The 17,514-nt window shown below is 34.8% G+C and overlaps 1 protein-coding gene across 1 annotated transcript in view; it reads right to left on the bottom strand.

Annotated features, from left to right (window-relative positions):
• Window positions 1-11,146, bottom strand: part of LOC111506945 (uncharacterized) — a 36,310-nt gene extending 25,164 nt beyond the window's left edge. Inside the window, exons 1-2 of the mRNA XM_074181106.1 lie at window positions 10,282-11,146; window positions 13-235 (exon numbers count right to left, since the gene is read on the bottom strand). Coding sequence (XP_074037207.1) covers window positions 13-235; window positions 10,282-11,103 — 1,045 coding nt within the window. The 5' untranslated portion in view covers window positions 11,104-11,146. The remainder of the gene's footprint in view (window positions 1-12; window positions 236-10,281) is intronic.
• Between the last annotated feature and the right edge of the window lie 6,368 nt (window positions 11,147-17,514).

Here is a 17,514-nt window from a genome sequence, read left to right on the forward strand (position 1 = left end):
TAATACCCTCACCCAAAATATCTTGTTGTGGAAGCCACTTCCTGATATACACATTATGTGATTTGTTAACCAAGTTATCAGATTCATACTTCCAGAGCACTTTATATGGTAAGTCTGCGAAAGCCTCCATCAAAGTGTCTCTTACCCTATCAGAAATATTGACACTCTTGACATTTGAACCCAAACTGAAATAGATTACTCCCTCATCTGCCTCATCAAGGAACTCTTTCAAATCCTGGAGAGAAAATAAAGTAAAAAGTTTATGAAAAGTTAGTCTGCTAGAACATGAAAATCAATATCGGAAATCTATCACTGAAATAAGTCAATTCATGAAAATAAATGGATGATTATAAAACAAGCACTATATCCAAACACTCTAATTGCAACACTTCTCTCGATGCCAACCAAATTGGCGTTTTCATAAAATGAAATAGACTTATTCTCAACATCAGAGCTGGTCTCTATTCATATATTATAACAGATTACAATTTCACTTTCAGACACACATTGATTATTTCAATTCTTCATTTTCATTCTTCCGGAAGGAAGGTGTGTCTGTTGAATAAGAGTTTGAAATTTGGTTTGAAAACTTTGAGCGAAGTCTTGAAAGATGTCTTACAAAAAAAACGAAAAAAATATCATAAAATGGCTGAAAGATGAAGATATGTTTTTAATGTGAAGGCAGACAAAAGCAATGCAATAAAATTGTGAGATTGTCAGATTGCTGGGAAAGAATTGATAATTTGATTGGGAACGGACCCTATAATCAATTATAGAGGAATTCTCTGCCTCAGATGGTTAAGGAAGTGAAAAATACACTCATAAGTCTACAAGTTTATAATCCTACAGTTTCCGTCTACCAAAAATTCACAAGCCTGGCAAGTCGGTGAAACCAATTATTTCCGCTATAAGAAGGACTACTTATAAAATTGTTGATGGCTAACTAAACAACTGGAAACTTTCTCATTCTCACAATTTTTGTTGATTCACATGAATTCATGAAGATGGAGAGATTTCAGTATCATTTAATGTATCCTCGTTATTTCCAAGTGTACCTATACCAAAAACTATTAAATTTTGAGGGACATTTTGAGGGGATATTTGACACGAAGAAATTCAAGCTAAATAACTTTGTTTCGACTCTCAACAGATTCCTAAATACGAAGGTCATATATAAAACTGATAACAATGAGTAGTTACCATTCTTGGATGATAGAAGTTACCAGGCTCTAAAATTTTATGTCTATAAGAGGAATGCCAGTTCTTTAAGATGTATTCCTGATAGTTCACACCATTATACACTAGACAAAATTGAAGGACTGAACTTTTTTGCGCATTGTTACATTCCCTTTGATTGAAGAAAGATACGATATTGAAAAAAATGTCAGGGACATATATGAAAACAATTTTATCCAAATATAGTTGATGAGTCAATCAGGAAACGTATTTTTAGAAAGTATCATCGCAAATTGAATTAATATTTTAAAAAATATTGATTCAAAGTGCATTGTCCTGCCTGCTCAATTCAACAAATATTGGATAATCATAGGGACACGATATTGGAAAATACATATATGGGTTATATATGAAATAAGCTATGAGGACAGTGATGAAAAATATACCGGTCAGACCAAGCACGCTATTTGAAACTCGTTTCAAGGAACATGCAGACTATATCCAAAAAAATCTAGTGTCACTCTATATACTTCCAAGAACGATCATATATTAAATAAAAAATATCCTGAATTGTGGATATCGGTACAAGACACTTGATATTTTGATGCTTTCGAAAGTGTGAAAATAACAGAGTGCGGTATGAACATCGTGAACATTGGCTAAAGTCATGTTGATATGTTTCCGAAAGTGACAGTGAAAGATATGAATAGTGGAAAAAGGGAGCAGAGTCCATTGGCCCACGAACTGGAGAGGACTAGTGGATTGAATTTCATTCATTCATTTCTGAAACACAAGGTATCTCCTGATACTGTCAGTTCAAAGTTCAATGGGTTTTTACTTGGTTTGAATAAATTTTACTCGGGTTTCATATGTTTTTCTTGATAATTGTCGAAATTACCATGTTTCACCTATATAGTAGATTGTTTTAAAAAAGTACTTGACTTGTTTAAATACTCATTTCATTTTAATTGAATACTTCTCAGTTGGAATAATTGTTAGACTATTCTATGCCATATTTACTAGTATTGAAATATCGAAAATGAAAAAGTCATAATCACAATATAAAAGATATCCAAAACAAAAGCATCAGGAATCAAAAGCTAATATTGATGTTACATTTGTATACACTGAAGATTTTTCCTGATTATTTATTATGTCTAGTCCATCAACACATTAGTCTCGAGTTAATGCAATGATAATTGTTTTTACAAAATTGTTGCCTTCTTTCGCGTGGATTTCGGGTCTTGGGTTTTCCCAGATTTTACAAGAGCAAAAAGTTATATCAAGTTTATCTTCGATTTATGAGAAAATTGTTTCACAAACTATAAATAAAGATTCCTAATAATAGTTCTTCTCAAAAATCTCACAGATAAGAAGTCAGATGAGTTTTGTATTATACAGCGCGGATATGAAATTTCCCTCCTCTATTTTTTTGAAGGTGACAAAATTCCGAAACAATTTGTTATTTCAGTACTTTTCGATAATGAAGGCAATAGTATTATAGCATCCAAAATCGCCGACAGTGGATTATTTTCGGAAATTAAATAACCTATTTCTGAGTGATTAACAGTTTAATAATGTATCAAGAATCTGCAAACGAATGATAAATATCCCAATCTCGAGAAAGAAAATGTATTAAAAACTCATTCCAGTTCATCCTAATAAATGTTCAAAATGTTCATCATTCATTCTCTGACAATAATGAAGATTGTTCACGACCTCATTTCTCAAATTATAGAATGACCTGTGACAATTATGTTGGAAGCACCTCTTATTCTAACTGTGATATCTGGCCTGCTATATGTGCTGCGTGTTCTTTGAAAGGAGTTTCAATGGCTCGCTCAGTCTGACCGGTATATATTTTGTCACAGTCCGCACAGCTCATTCAATTCCGATATCAATGTCTTAGATATTCGGTGTGTTCACATCACAATATTTATTTTTAAAATAATTAGTTACACACCAGTCAAACTGAAGAAGCTGACGAGTAGAGAAACGTGTCTTGAATGAAATTTATTGCAGAAATTTCAAAATTATCGTCAAGTGATTTTCATCAAGTGAAAGCACAGTGTAGTCATAGTCTTCAATGAAGAATCATTTGAAAATTTTGTTTCGTTATGAAGATGTTTTCAAAATGTAGATTTGTTTGAGTCCTTCATGGAGAGATTTCTTTGAATAAGAAATTGCATAATTATACAGGTTTGAATTGAAGGGGTTATATTTTCAGGAGTGATTAATTTTTGGGAATGAATTGTGTGTATTTTCTATAATGTTACCCAATTTGGTACTGAAGAGCCTTAGGGCAAGTGTGTTACGGCGAAACATCGATGTATACCAGTGAGGATGACAGTGTTCCATGTGAGTGCAATTTGTTACCATTCATTTGAAGTAGAACTCATGTGAATGATATCTTATTTTTATTCCACAACGATTGTTTGAAAGAATTTTTTTCTTTTGTGTAATTCAATGTTTATATGAAAGTAGCTGTTTCAAGAGGACTTTCTTTCAGTTTGTGTCTGAAAGTTACTCGTTTGCATGATCTACACATCCGTGAATAGAGTTACTTATTTTCAAATTGATTACCTCCTTCCTTTTTTTGGAATATTCCCTCATCTCTTTTTTTGTATAAAGATGGAGTATACAGGTTTCTGTTATCATATGGTAACATTGCTATATTCTAAACTGTAACAGATACGAAGACGATTAAATGGGAAGAACAATACAGTGGTCGAAGAAAGTTTACCGGGTCTATCAAACTTCTCGAGTTATACGGAAAAACCAAACATGCTGTATTTCGTTTTTTTTTCAAATGGAATTGTTATTTCAGAGAGTATCAAAAAATGGAAAATAAAAATATTGTATTCGAAGTGTACTATGACGATGTAATTATAAATATTCGATAAAACGTTTCGTATCAACGTGGCCACCTTCAACTTAAAAAAAAGACCCGTCTTTTTTATTACAGATATTGATAAAGCAATAAATATACATTCCAAGGGTATATCACATTTGATATATATATATAGCGTTCAATTTGAAATAACAACCATCATCAGTGACAACAATTTTAAATTACGATCCTGTCGTTACTTCTTTTGTAAATTGTTCCGATTTCTTCAAAATATAATTCGAACAACCCAATAAATTCGACAGCTAGGTACCCAAACACAATTAAAATTCGTACTTTTCCTTTTTGAAAATGTTTGTATTGCCGTAATCCTTCTTTCAAGGCTTATTTATCTCTAATGAATTATAATTCGTAATATTTTTATCATTCTCAATCCTGGAAGTTGGGAAAATATCAGTTTTGGTCAAAATTCGATTGTTGTATAATTTGGTATGATCAAATAGCATCTCATTTAATTTACCATCTTAAACGCGTAGTCTTTGCTTGGTTTCTATGGCAGGAAAAATAAATGTGTTGTTGATATCTGTTGAGAACTGTCAGACGTTTATGTACATATCAAAGATGTATTCAAATGATGAAAGGACTGATATGCTATTTATTTATGCAAAATCAAATAGAAATCCTCTATTGGCAAAGAATATGTTTGTTGAGCTATACCCGAATCGTCGTATTCCGAACATCCAAATGTTTAGACGATTAGAAAGAATTTTGAGGCACTATGGTGCATTTGACAGAAAGAAAACAGGAAGTGGAAGTGTAAGGAATCAAATAAATGTTATGGCTAATATTACCACAGAAAAATTTAAAGGGTGAAAACATTTTTTTTTTTTTAGTTTAGGATTGGCCAGTTACAAAAATTATGCTAATCAAGATTGTTCTTTATGAGAAATTGCCCACGAAATGGGAATTTCTGTGAAATACATCAGAACCATTTTGAAAAAGAACAAATATAATTGCTGTATATGATACACTGAGTTCATCACTTCAATGAAAGGTATTACGGAATGAGAGTACGATTTGCGAAGTGGTTAAAACGTAGAAATATGGAAGTTGAAAATATTTGTAAAAAAATAATATGGACGGATGAATCGAAATTCACCAACAGTGGTTGGTTTATCAGAAATATCCATTATAGGTGGAGTAATACAAATGAACATCTACATAGGGAAACCGATTTCCAAGAAAGAAAGAATAAATGTTTGGTTGGGAAATGTGAGAACAAACATCCTTGGCCGTTTCTTTTACGATGATAATTTGAATAGTGAACTGTATCTTCATTTTGTATTCAATGAATTCGATGGCTACTTCGATGAATTGCCACTGAATATCCGTCATGAAATACAATATCTTCAACAGAACGGCGCTCCTCCCCATAATGCAGCAATACCGTGTTAGGAATCACACGTTAAAAGGTAAGACCTCGCTAGTCCTAGGCTCGCACAAGTTTCTCAACTTCTGAGAGTTGTCGTTCGTATGGGGGCGACAGCTGATTAACGGAAAAACAGATTTTAAACAGATTTTTTTTTTCAATAGTAAGGGAACATTTATATGCAATATTATCAAGAAAATGGATTGGAAACAATGGACCAATTAACCGGCCAGCTCAATCCCCAGATCTTACTCCTTCAGATTTTTTTGTCTGGGGATACATAAAGGATGAAGTTTTTTCAACACAAAGTACAGATATCGACCATCTCAAACAAAAAATAAGAGATGCACGTATTAGTATCACACCTATGATGCTAGAAAATTGCCACAGAAACTGTATGGACCTACAACTTATGTGCATGCAACAAAGAGGTCATCAATTCGAGCATTCAATGTAGATTGCCATGTAGCTTTGATTTTCTCTATTGGTTTAATTTTTCCCAAAAGTTCATGATAAAATAAATTGTTTTTCTGTTTGATTGTTGTCACTGATGATGGTGGTTATTTCAAATGAAATGCCATAAAAATATTGAATGTGATATACCACTGGATTGTGAATTTATTGTTTTATCAATATCTGTAATAAAAAAGACAGGTCCGTATTGAAAAAAAAAAAGTTGATGGGGGCCATGTTGACACGAAACGTTTTATCGAATATACATTATTACAATCGTACACTTCGAATACAATAGCATTTTTTCCATTCTTTGATATTTTCCGAAATAACAATTCCATTCGAGAAAAACAAAAAACAGCATTTTTGGTTTTCCCTGTATAACTCGGGAAGGGCGTAAATTTTCGTCGGCCATTGTATTGTTCCCGATGACAATTAATGTTTTTCCTATTTAATCGTCTTCGTATCTGTTACGTTTTAAAATATAGCAATGTTACCACATGATAAAAGAAACGGCCTGTATATCTAGCGGTTCAAGAGATTCAAACATCCAAAACAAATTTCGAACACAATGGTATTGACAAAGTTATTCTTCTCAGTAGAAGATAGTGTTTTCATTGTTGACTAATTTTACTGAGATACTGGGGAATTTGAGGTTTGGAAACTTTATTTTCCTCATTTTCTTCAAGGAACCATTGTTATTTTGGAGCTTCCACTCTGTAATTTCATAGAAAACCGAGACCCAACATTTTTCAGTACTATCAATTACAAATGACCCCAATTGACGAATTGAACTTTTTTATAGATTCTTTCCTTTACGGAATCTTCAGTAATCTTTATAATTTTTTGCCTTACCAGGATTGGTTCTTCTGAAAAAATTTCATTGCGATAGTCTCCTCTTCCTTTCATTTTCTCTTTCGGGTATATAAAAAAGGCAAAGTTTTTATTGGACAAGTTCAATGTTGACAATAATATTGATGAAACTACTTCTATTGAAACATTCGAACCATATTTACATACAGCGTGACTCACGATCGATGGTAGGTTAGAAGTTTCTAGAAAATGCAAAGCATGATTTTTCTGAAAATTTCACCTCTCACATTTCCTCACCTGTTCTATCGATCTAAAATATTTTCAGCATTGCGGCGTTGCCACTTCCATCAAAAAGTCAGCAACTTTATTTTTTTAAATGAAACACCCCGTATAATAATACATTTTTGGAATCGCTCTGGTATTTTAATACTTTTTTGTTGATAATGTCCTATACCTATCTCTATCTGTTTTCGAGATAAAAAATAAATTGTGCTTAATATGGTCCAAAACATAGCCTTAATTGAAATTAAGTACATCAGTACTCTCAATTCATGAAAAGTTGATATTCTGATGATGGTTTGGACAAACTCGAAATATCCAAATAACACCAAGAAATTGACTCCATATCATACAGGGCGTGCTAAAATTACTATTATTTCCATTGTGCATAAAAGTAGTCAAAAGTTCATTTTTTCAAATGAAACCCCCTGTATATCACTCAGTAAATTGAAAGATGGCAAAAAATGCTTCAAGATGATATATCATGTTCCTATACCTAAATCGTCAAGTTTTCTCAATAAAGTCGCTTCTTCTAGAAACATTATTTTTTTTAGAATTTGGATTTAGGTAGCAGTGGAATTATCAAGCTTATAGCAGTTCGTTTACTTTTATAAGTGATTTACAAAGAGTTATCGACGGTGTTTCGAATCATCTTCCAAAATGAATGCAAATATCGATTATTCAAACGAAGTTCTTATGAAATTATTTGTCATACACATGAACAAAGTGATCAAATAATTGTCAGAACGTGTAAAAAATTCAACCAAATGTATCCTGAATCAACATCAATCAACGAGAGGAAGTTTGTAAGGTTACAAAATAATTTTCTTAACTATGGCTCAAAGTTTTTGTGGGCTAAAACATGTGAAAGTACAGACAATAACAGAATAGTATGATTCAAAATAACAAAATTGTAATGTCGTCCATTACATTCTAAACACTTTAAAATGTTCTTTTGTACGCGACTTGTGGTTGCTTTTTCAATTTCCTGGGGATCCAGTTCTTCAATACTCCGCACTATTCGCCGTCGCAATTCTTTTTTGGTAGGCACTGGAGTACTGTATACCATTTCTTTCAAAACACCCCATGAAAAAAGTCAAGTGGCGTGAGATCGAGTGATCTCGGTGGCCAATCCCACGGCCCTAAATGTCTAAACCAACGATTGTCGAAGGGTTCGTCAAGTTTTCTGGAAACTTCCTGGGTGGAATGAGCTGGCGCTCCGTCCAGTTGAAACCACGAATTCCTATATTCCTCTAAAGGCAAATTTTCAAGAAAATCGGTTACAGTCGTCCCTTATATTTGGAGATATCTCTCTGCATTCAGTGTGTCTTCATAAATAAAAAAGCTAATTTTATTGTTCTTCAGAATACAGAAAATATTCAGGTAAAATTTTTCTTGAAAACCCGTTTCTTTTGTAACATGAGGATTATGATCAGCCCAAAAATGTTCATTCCTTCTATTGAAAATACCATCCCTCGTAAATTTTGATTCGTCGCTCCAAATTATTTTTGACAAAAATTCCCGATCTTCCTGTGTATGAATCAAAAGGGATTCACAAAAATGCATTCTACGTTCGAAGTCTTCTGCTTTTAGAGCTTGAACTTTGGTAAATTTATACGGATGCATTCCGTGATTTTTCAAAATTCGTTGTAGTGAAGCATGTGATACACCTAAATCTTTTTCTGCACTGCGAATGGAAGCTTCTGGATATGCATAAAAATATGCCAAAACGTTAACAGTATTGTCCTCATTTGAAGTAACAGGTTTTGGTAATGTTGGAGCCATTGGTTGAATTTTTTACACGTTCTGACAATGATTTGATCACTTTGTTCATGTGTATAATAAATAATTTCATTAGAACTTCGTTTGAATAATCGATATTTGCATTATTTTGGAAGATGATTCGAAACACCGTCGATAACTCTTTGTAAATTACTTATAAAAGTAACCGAACTGCTATAAGCTTGATAATTCCACTGCTACCTAAATCCAAATTCTAAAAAAAAATAATGTTTCTAGAAGAAACGACTTCGTTGAGAAAACTTGACGATTTAGGTATAGGGACATGTATATCATCTTGAAGCATTTTTCACCATCTTTCAATTTATCGAGTAATATACAGGGGGTTTCATTTAAAAAAATGAACTTTCGACTACTTTTATGCACAATGGAAATAATAGTAATTTTAGCACGCCCTGTATGATATGGAGTCAATTTCTTGGTGTTATTTGGATATTTCAAGTTTCTCCAAACTATCGTCAAAATATCAACTTTTCATGAATTGAGAGTACTGATGTACTTATTTTCAATTAAGGCTATGTTTTGGACCATATTTAGCACAATTTATTTTTTATCTCGAAAACAGATAGAGATAGGTATAGGATATTATCAACAAAAAAGTATTAAAATACAAGAGCGATTCCAAAAATGTATTAGTATACGGGGTGTTCCATTTAAAAAAATATAAATGCTAGGGCTTTTTAATAGAAGTGGCAACGCCGCAATGCTGAAAATATTTTAGATCGATAGAACAGGTAAGGAAATGTGAGAGGTGAAATTTTCAGAAAAATCATGCTTTGCGTTTTCCAGAAACGTCTAACCTACCATCGACCGTGAATCACGCTGTATAGAGCCCTACACGTTGAGAAAGAGCATTTCTAAAATAATTTGAAGATACGGAGTGTGATGAAGGTGACGATGAATCATTACGACAAGGAATACCTCAGACTATTAGCGATCGAATAGTCTTCAGGATGAATTTCAAGCTAATTAGTTCAAATTACGACAGTGGTAGGAAATGAAGTGAATATGTCAAACAAGTGGAATACTTGTACAGTATTTCAGACTGTAGTTTTTAGTAAAATTTTTGTTGAGTGTCCCTGTCATTGGAGAACTCATATTCGTATAAATACTGGAGATAAAATTAGCATTCAAGTAAAAAATAGTGATTGATGTCATCGAATGACTTGCTGGATTCTTCATTCATACAAGTGTGTTAACTTAGATGCAGGAGTTCGTGTTGCTAATGAACAATGTTGTATCAACATCAGAATAAAATGCCATTTTCTAGTGTTTCAAAGAGTGTTGGTGTTTTTTAAAATGGAAGGGTAGGAGAATTACTGTTTCTAATACTTTTCTGCAGATCATAGTAACACATTTTCCTATCGGTTTGGAATTTTTTACAGTATCTATATCTCTGCAAATTTTTTTCGAATATTTCAGTTTTCAGAAAAAATGATACGAAATGAACAAAAGGAAAGTACAAAAAAACTTGAAAATCTACCTGTGGAAGCGGCCTAACTGGACCAATGTGCATCTGCTCCAAACTGATAACAGTGGGTACTGTTGGTCTTGGTGCATAAAGAAACGGATTGGTGGACAAAAGTAGCAAACTCATATTCTTCTCAATATCCTCTATATACGGCAAGTCATTTCCCAAATACTTTCTAGCAATAGCGTCGCATTTCGGTAATGCTACGAACGTGCGATAAAACCTGACCCAAAGATAGTACAGAGTACTTTTAACTCGTTCCAGAAGCGTCATTTGGCCGTGGTAAGGAAGAAACATTTCTGAGTATAAAGATGGAGGTTGCGGATTTCCCATTGCAAAATGACTGCCGATGTAGCCTCCCATCGAAGATACCCCTATGAGCGGAACCCCAAACTTTGCTGATAGACTGTACAATACTGGAGAAATATAAGTCTGTGCTATCACGACATCGAACTGTTGCTCACTATTATTGTAAACTTCAATAAACTCCTTATTGCTGAGAACGGCCTCAGATAATTCATAATTCATGGCAAATAGCTTCGTTATCTTGCTCTGGACATAGTTCTCCTTGTTCATGAAAAACTGGAATCCATGCCTCTCGAAGATTTCCTTGTTGGGATCGCTAACGTCAATCTCAGTAAGGTTCACCAAAGAATCGTCATTCAGTGGAAAAGGTGTCACAACGGTTACGTTGTGTCCTCTCAAAGATAACTCCCTCCATATTGAACGAAACACACTTTGGTGACTCACTGCCGGAACTTGGAAAACACCCAGTATACGAGCACTACTGGAAAAGCTCGATAACCCGAGGACCATGATAAGAACTGGATTCATCTTCTCTCGATGAATTGTGAGTATTGACTAGGATTTGATTAATTGCTGCAATTTATTATATACGTTTCCAGTGCAAACTCAAAATAAACACAGCTGAACGCGTTATCAGAGGGTGTATTGATTGTATATCTGCAGTTTGGCAGATAATCAAGTAGTTTCTACCTGTGGTCAGTTATTATTGACTTATTGCATGTTTCTCCAATTTATGTTCATGTTATTGAAGCGTGTTTCTGTTTTGATGGAGCTATCTAAAGCAATGAGCTTATTCAAAGGTTATAAGTTGAAAGGTTTTCGAATACACTATATCCGGAAAGTCCATCTTTATTATCTTTATTGACTGTTGATCAACTCTTTTCAAACATAATCGAAGGGAATTTCGATTCTGCTATACCATTCGAAAAGTGGAAACTATACTTTTACAAGTGTTTCTCAGGAATAATACACGTATTTGATGTCACGATGTTCCCAAAGCTTTCTAACGATTTGGGGCATCTAATATGTATTGCATAATGAATTCATGTGCTTCGTGATGCTTGATAAAATTGAACACCAGACTGCACTGTTTTGATGCACCAAGGTTTCATCAGTAGTGCCAGGCTAAGCCACTCAACTTTCCACTAAAATCAAGACTGAAAATTAAGGTGACGACATTTTTTCATTAGAATAGTCATCTTTGAAATCGACAGAAAACCGACTCCTCCCTAAGGCAGTCAGTTGCAAAACCAAGCTTCGACATCGATCGCCGAACAAGATTCGTCTCTTTATCTTTTACTGTAGCTTTCACTGCAATGCACTGGATGAAATTGTGAAAAAACACCAGACCACCCGCCAAGGTGCCAAACTGAACCACCCAACCGTCCTTGAAAGGATAATCCTGAAAGCAAAGGTGATGACGCTACCCCCTACGAAGACGCCATCTATGGGATCAACAGAAGACTCAATCCTTGAATATTAACGAGATTAGACTCTGGGGGTCCTGACACCACTGTCTGCTGTTTGGTCACAAGTTCATCTAGTTGCTTTGAAGTGAAAGCTGCAGTGAATGATAGAGAAATCCCATTCGGCGGTCGATGTCAAAAAATGGCTTGCAAATGACCGTCTTGGGGAGCTTTGTTGATTTTCAATATTTGTGGATCGACTCCTGTGCAGATCCATAGACGATGCCTTTTGATGGTAATATCGACTGAATATTCTCATTCTATGACTTGGAAAACCAATACAACAACTCATGAATATTACTGGAGTTTTTTCCCAACACCAAACCGTTATTTTTAACAACTCGACACACCTCCACAAGTACTTGTAATGCACTGGAACAAGGTTCTAGTGCATCACAAGTACTTGTACCAACAACTCATATTGAAGATTCTTGCAGTTGAACCGGCAAATTCAGTAACAAGCCCTAGAGCAACAGCGCAAATAATAATGATACCAGAAAGATCATTCATGTAAAATTAGTTATCCTGAGAGGAGTATGAATTATTTCAGTAGAAAGTATATGGTCTTTTATTAGGCGCTTCCTTTAAATTTAAATTAATCAAAGTGTGTGTGAGATATAATCAAAATTTTGGTTCGTTTGAAAGACTTATTGATGCCTTCATGTGTGGAATATAATAACGTTCAATTATCGGCCACGACTCCTCTGAGTGGAGCACATCCGAAACGTCCAATTTTTCATGACTCAAATTCAGCCTCGCATAAATGAGGTTGAATTTGACCGATGGCATGGGTTATGTTGGCTTTGAGCACCGCTCTCGTTTGTGGCTTATTCGCATACACCTGCGATTTTAAAAAACCCCACAAGGAAAAGTCTAACGGGGTCATTCGCACGATCTCGGTGGCCAGTTCACATAGCCACCACGTGGGATGCCCTCAAAATGCTCATGCAGAATATCCAATGTGGCATGAACTGTGTGACACGTAGCGCCGTCCTGTTGAAACCACATGTCGTTGGTGTCTAGATCATCCAATTAGGGCCAACAGAAATTGGTAATCATCACCTATAGTGCTCGCCGTTGTCAGTGATGGCCTGGCCAATGTCGTTCTTAAATGTATATGGACCGATGACGCCGCTGGCCCGAAATCCATGCCATACAGCCATATTTTCAAGATGCATTGGACGCTCTTGGATCTCATGTGGATTGATTTCTTCCCGAGTTCGAACCATTCATCCAGAAATGAGTTTAGTCGCCAAAGATGATTTTTCGATGAAAATTAGTGTCAACCCTTAAAGAAACTATTTCTGGAGTACCCCAAGGTAGTATTCTTGGGCCCTTATTATTTGTTATTTTCATTTTTTATTTTCCATCATGTTTAAACTTTTGTCAAGTCCACTTATATGCCGACGATTTTCAATTATATTCATCTTGCGATTTGACTGATATAGAAAACCATGTGAGCATTATTAACGAAGATCTCCAAAACACTCAAGTTTATTCTGAAAAACATGGCTTGCGTATCAATCCAAACAAAACAGTTGCAATCTGCTTAGGCCCTCAGAGACAGACTTATCAGATCAAACAACATATTCTCAGAATGAATCAAACGGACATTGAATGGGTTGACTCAACGAAAAATCTCGGATTGATTGTCGATCAAAACTTGAACTTTAATGACCATGTCCAAAATATATTTAAAATAGCGTTCTTCAAACTGAAATCACTTCAAAAATTTAAATATCAACTATCAACCAAAATGAAGCTTAAACTAGTCAACTCCCTCATCTATCCACATATAGAATACTACGCTCCAGTGTATTATAATTTTCTACAGGAATATAATCGACAAAAGTTGCAACGCATTCAAAATTCTTGTATGCGTTTTGTTTGCTGTGTACCTTATAGAGAGCACATTACTCCTTTTTTCATAGGATTGAGAGAATTAAACATGAAGTGTAGAATGGAATATCTGATCACAATATTTCTTTTCAAACTCATCAAAAACAAAATACCCCTGTATTTATTAGAGCTTATAGTACGTCGTTCTAATATCCGTAGCATCAATACCAGGTTCAATAATTTTAACATTCCAAACCATGTCACATCTAAATACGAAGGATGCATTTCCTATCTGGCACCGTTATTTTTGAACAGGATAATTCCTCTCCTGAATTCATCTTTATATGAAGTGAAACATCATTTGAAATCAACTTTGTTGACCAGCATGGAGTAATGTATTGTAGTGTTTTCCTTTACTTTTCTGCAAATTGAGATTTATCATATTCTTCCTTTAATTTTGCCGCTGAAGAAAATTGAATTATATTAGGTAATTACCTTATTGCTCATAAATGTTATTTGTATTACTTATCAGGAGGGGTTGAAGATAGCCATGGGCTAACCCCTACCTTTCGTGTGTAATTTATGCACAATAAAGCTATTATTATTTGTCAACTGATCCAGAGTTGATTCGGCAAACACACGTTGATGTCTATGGTCGCTTACCTTCAGTTTCTGGATTGAATTTTGTACGGGTGCAGACCTAAGTTACGACGCAAAATTCCCCAAGTTGTGGTATGTGAAAGGCCGAACTCTTGTGAATGACACGAAATCGACTGCTTCAGATTCTCCTGCACACTCTCACAGACAGCTGCGATGCTTTCGATAGACTTGCGTTTCGTCGACGGGCGGGTATTAGTTGATCGTTTACTGAACGGCTGTACTCAAATTTATCTACCACATTGCGAATAGTCTTCTGGGTAGACGATTATGACGACCGTAAAATGGGCGCGTGTTGGTGAATAGTATATCCGTCCATGATGAATTGGCAAAACAGACTGAATAAATGACAACTAATTGGACAGATGTAGCTTCAACAAGATTGTTATCAATTATGAAAGTTCTAAAGTCCCTGTTGGAAGACCCTACATCTATAAAAATTCGATACCCTTTGAATTCATTCATTTTGTGGCCGCTTATACAGGGTGTAACATAAGTACGTTAAAATATTCAAGTGACGTATTCCTGAGACAATTTCAAGAACAAAAGTCTATATGAACTTGTATCCGAAAATTCTTCGTTTCGGAGATACGGGGTGTGGAAATTTAATTTTTTTGTTCGCTTTTTGAAAATAACTCTTGCAAAAAATAAGTTATTCGTACGAAATTCGGTACCCGGGGTTATTTGACGTGGGAAATTATAATTTCGAATTAATTTTCATGTAACATCTAGAGGTCGCTGCGTACGCTGTTATTATTTATTTCAAATTGCCCTAACTTTTTTGACAGTAAACTTTTGGTACTTTTCATGAAAAAACCTAATTCCCACACCTCTTCCAAGTAGAAATCGGTACACTTCCTCAACAACGCTGGAGGTGATCGTTTTCGAGATATTTACAATTTTTTATATCGATGCATATTACTTAGCTCCTAGGGCGATAAGTGAAGTTGCTGAGAACATTACAAGAACTAAGTATGTGGTGGATCTCGTCAAAATGAACAACTTTTTCCTATAAAATGTTTAACGAAAAATGATTCGTTTTCGAAATACAGATTGTTGAAATTTTTCAAAACATTGTAGGTTTTTGTCATAAGTTTTTTGCAATTTTAGTTATTTTCATCAAACTTTATACGCAGTATACCCGTACAGACTTCTTCTAAACCGAGCATTATCGAACTGCTTATCCAATCCAAATTTTAAAAAATTGTCAGGTTTAGTTATTCGATTGGAAAGTTCTACATTTCGGAGTTTGTAAAAAAAAACAATTCGGAGAAGTACTATGTTATTTATTAGGAAAATAAACATACTTTTCAAAGTGACGACACCCAACAGTAATACAAGCTCCTGCTCTCCTCATCAAAGAATTCCGCATCCGTTGAAAAATGCTCGGAGTGTTTCTTATCGTTTCGCAGCAAGCTATGATGCGATCCCTCAACATTTCCTTGTTTTCAATGGGGCTAGCATAAACTAGTGATTTTAGGTGTCACCAAAAGAAAAATCGACAGGATTGAGGTCCGGTGACCTCGGGGGCCAATGCTCAGTGCCTCCTCTTCCTATCCATCGTTGGGGATATGCTACGTCTAAAAAAGTTTCTGATATCACACTAAAATGACCAGGAGCTCCATCGTGCATAAACCAAAAGTGATTTCGGAAACCAATGGGACCATCTTCCATAAGTTGTGGAAGCTCTTGTTCCGAAAAATGTAGTTAAGCATCTCCATTCAAACGTAAGGGGAGAAAATAGAGCCCAATTAAATAATCCCCAATTATGCCTACCCATACAATAAAAAAAATCTGTCTTGGAAATGAGTTTGCGTTATCGCATATGGGTTATCTTCCGCCCATGAAGTTCATGATACCATTTCTTGAAAAATTAGCCTCATCTGTGAAGAGGATTTTCGATAAAATTTGCTGATGTTATTCGACTTTTATTTGAAGACATTGAGTAAATTCGATACGTGGTTGGAAATCACGTAGCGTAAGTACCTGAACACGCTGAATATGATAAGGATATAATTGCTGTTACTTTAAAATTCTGTAAACTGTCATGTGACTCACATTTAAAGTTTGACTAATTTTTCTTGTACTTATCTCTGGATGTTCACTAATTTCTTCGAGAACCGCCTCCTCCTATTCTACAGTTCTTGTAGTCCGTGGCCGTCCTACTGCAGAATTTGTTTCAAAACTTCCAGATTCAGAAAGTCGCCGGAAAAGATTCGCAAATGGGGATACCTTTCCTGATATATGCGTCTGGCCTCGCTTGAATTTCAGTCAGCAAAGCCGTATTCAAAAATCATATCAGCCATTTCAGCATTCGGGCATTCAGCATAAAGTCGGGCATCACTTTATAAACTCCGAACTGTGAATTTGTCAATTAATAGTTGAAAATGTGACAGCGAACTTCTATTTTAATAAATAAGCTTTCATAGCCTATTTAATTAACTTAATTTGCAAGCGGAGAGTGACAAAAATTATTGAAATAAAATTTGGCTATAAAGTAATATGCATCAATATAGAAAATTGTAAATATCTCGAAAACGATCACCTCCAGCGTTGTTGAGGAGGTGTACCTTGTTTACTTGGAAGAGCTGTGGAAATTAGGTTTTTTCATGTAAAGTACCAAAAGTTTACTGTCAAAAAAGTTAGGGCAATTTGAAATGAATAATGACAGAGTAAGCAGCACCCTCTAGATGTTACATGAAAATTAATACGAAATTATGATTTCCCACGTCAGAAAAAACCCCGGGTACCAAATTTCGTGAAAATAATTTATTTTTTGCAAGAGTTATCTTCAAAAAGCGAACAAAAAAATTAAATTTCAACACCCCGTATCTCCGAAACGAAGCATTTTCGGACACAAGTTCATATAGACTTTTTTTCTTAAAATTGTCTCAGGAATACGTCACTTGAATATTTTAACGTACTTATGTTACACCCTGTATATTGTTTTCATATAAAACCCTCAATAAATGTTCTC

Source organism: Leptinotarsa decemlineata, unplaced genomic scaffold, assembly GCF_025532065.1.
Source record: "Leptinotarsa decemlineata unplaced genomic scaffold, Ldec_3_MD MMD2_tig00026307_RagTag_RagTag, whole genome shotgun sequence".
NCBI lineage: Eukaryota > Metazoa > Arthropoda > Insecta > Coleoptera > Chrysomelidae > Leptinotarsa > Leptinotarsa decemlineata.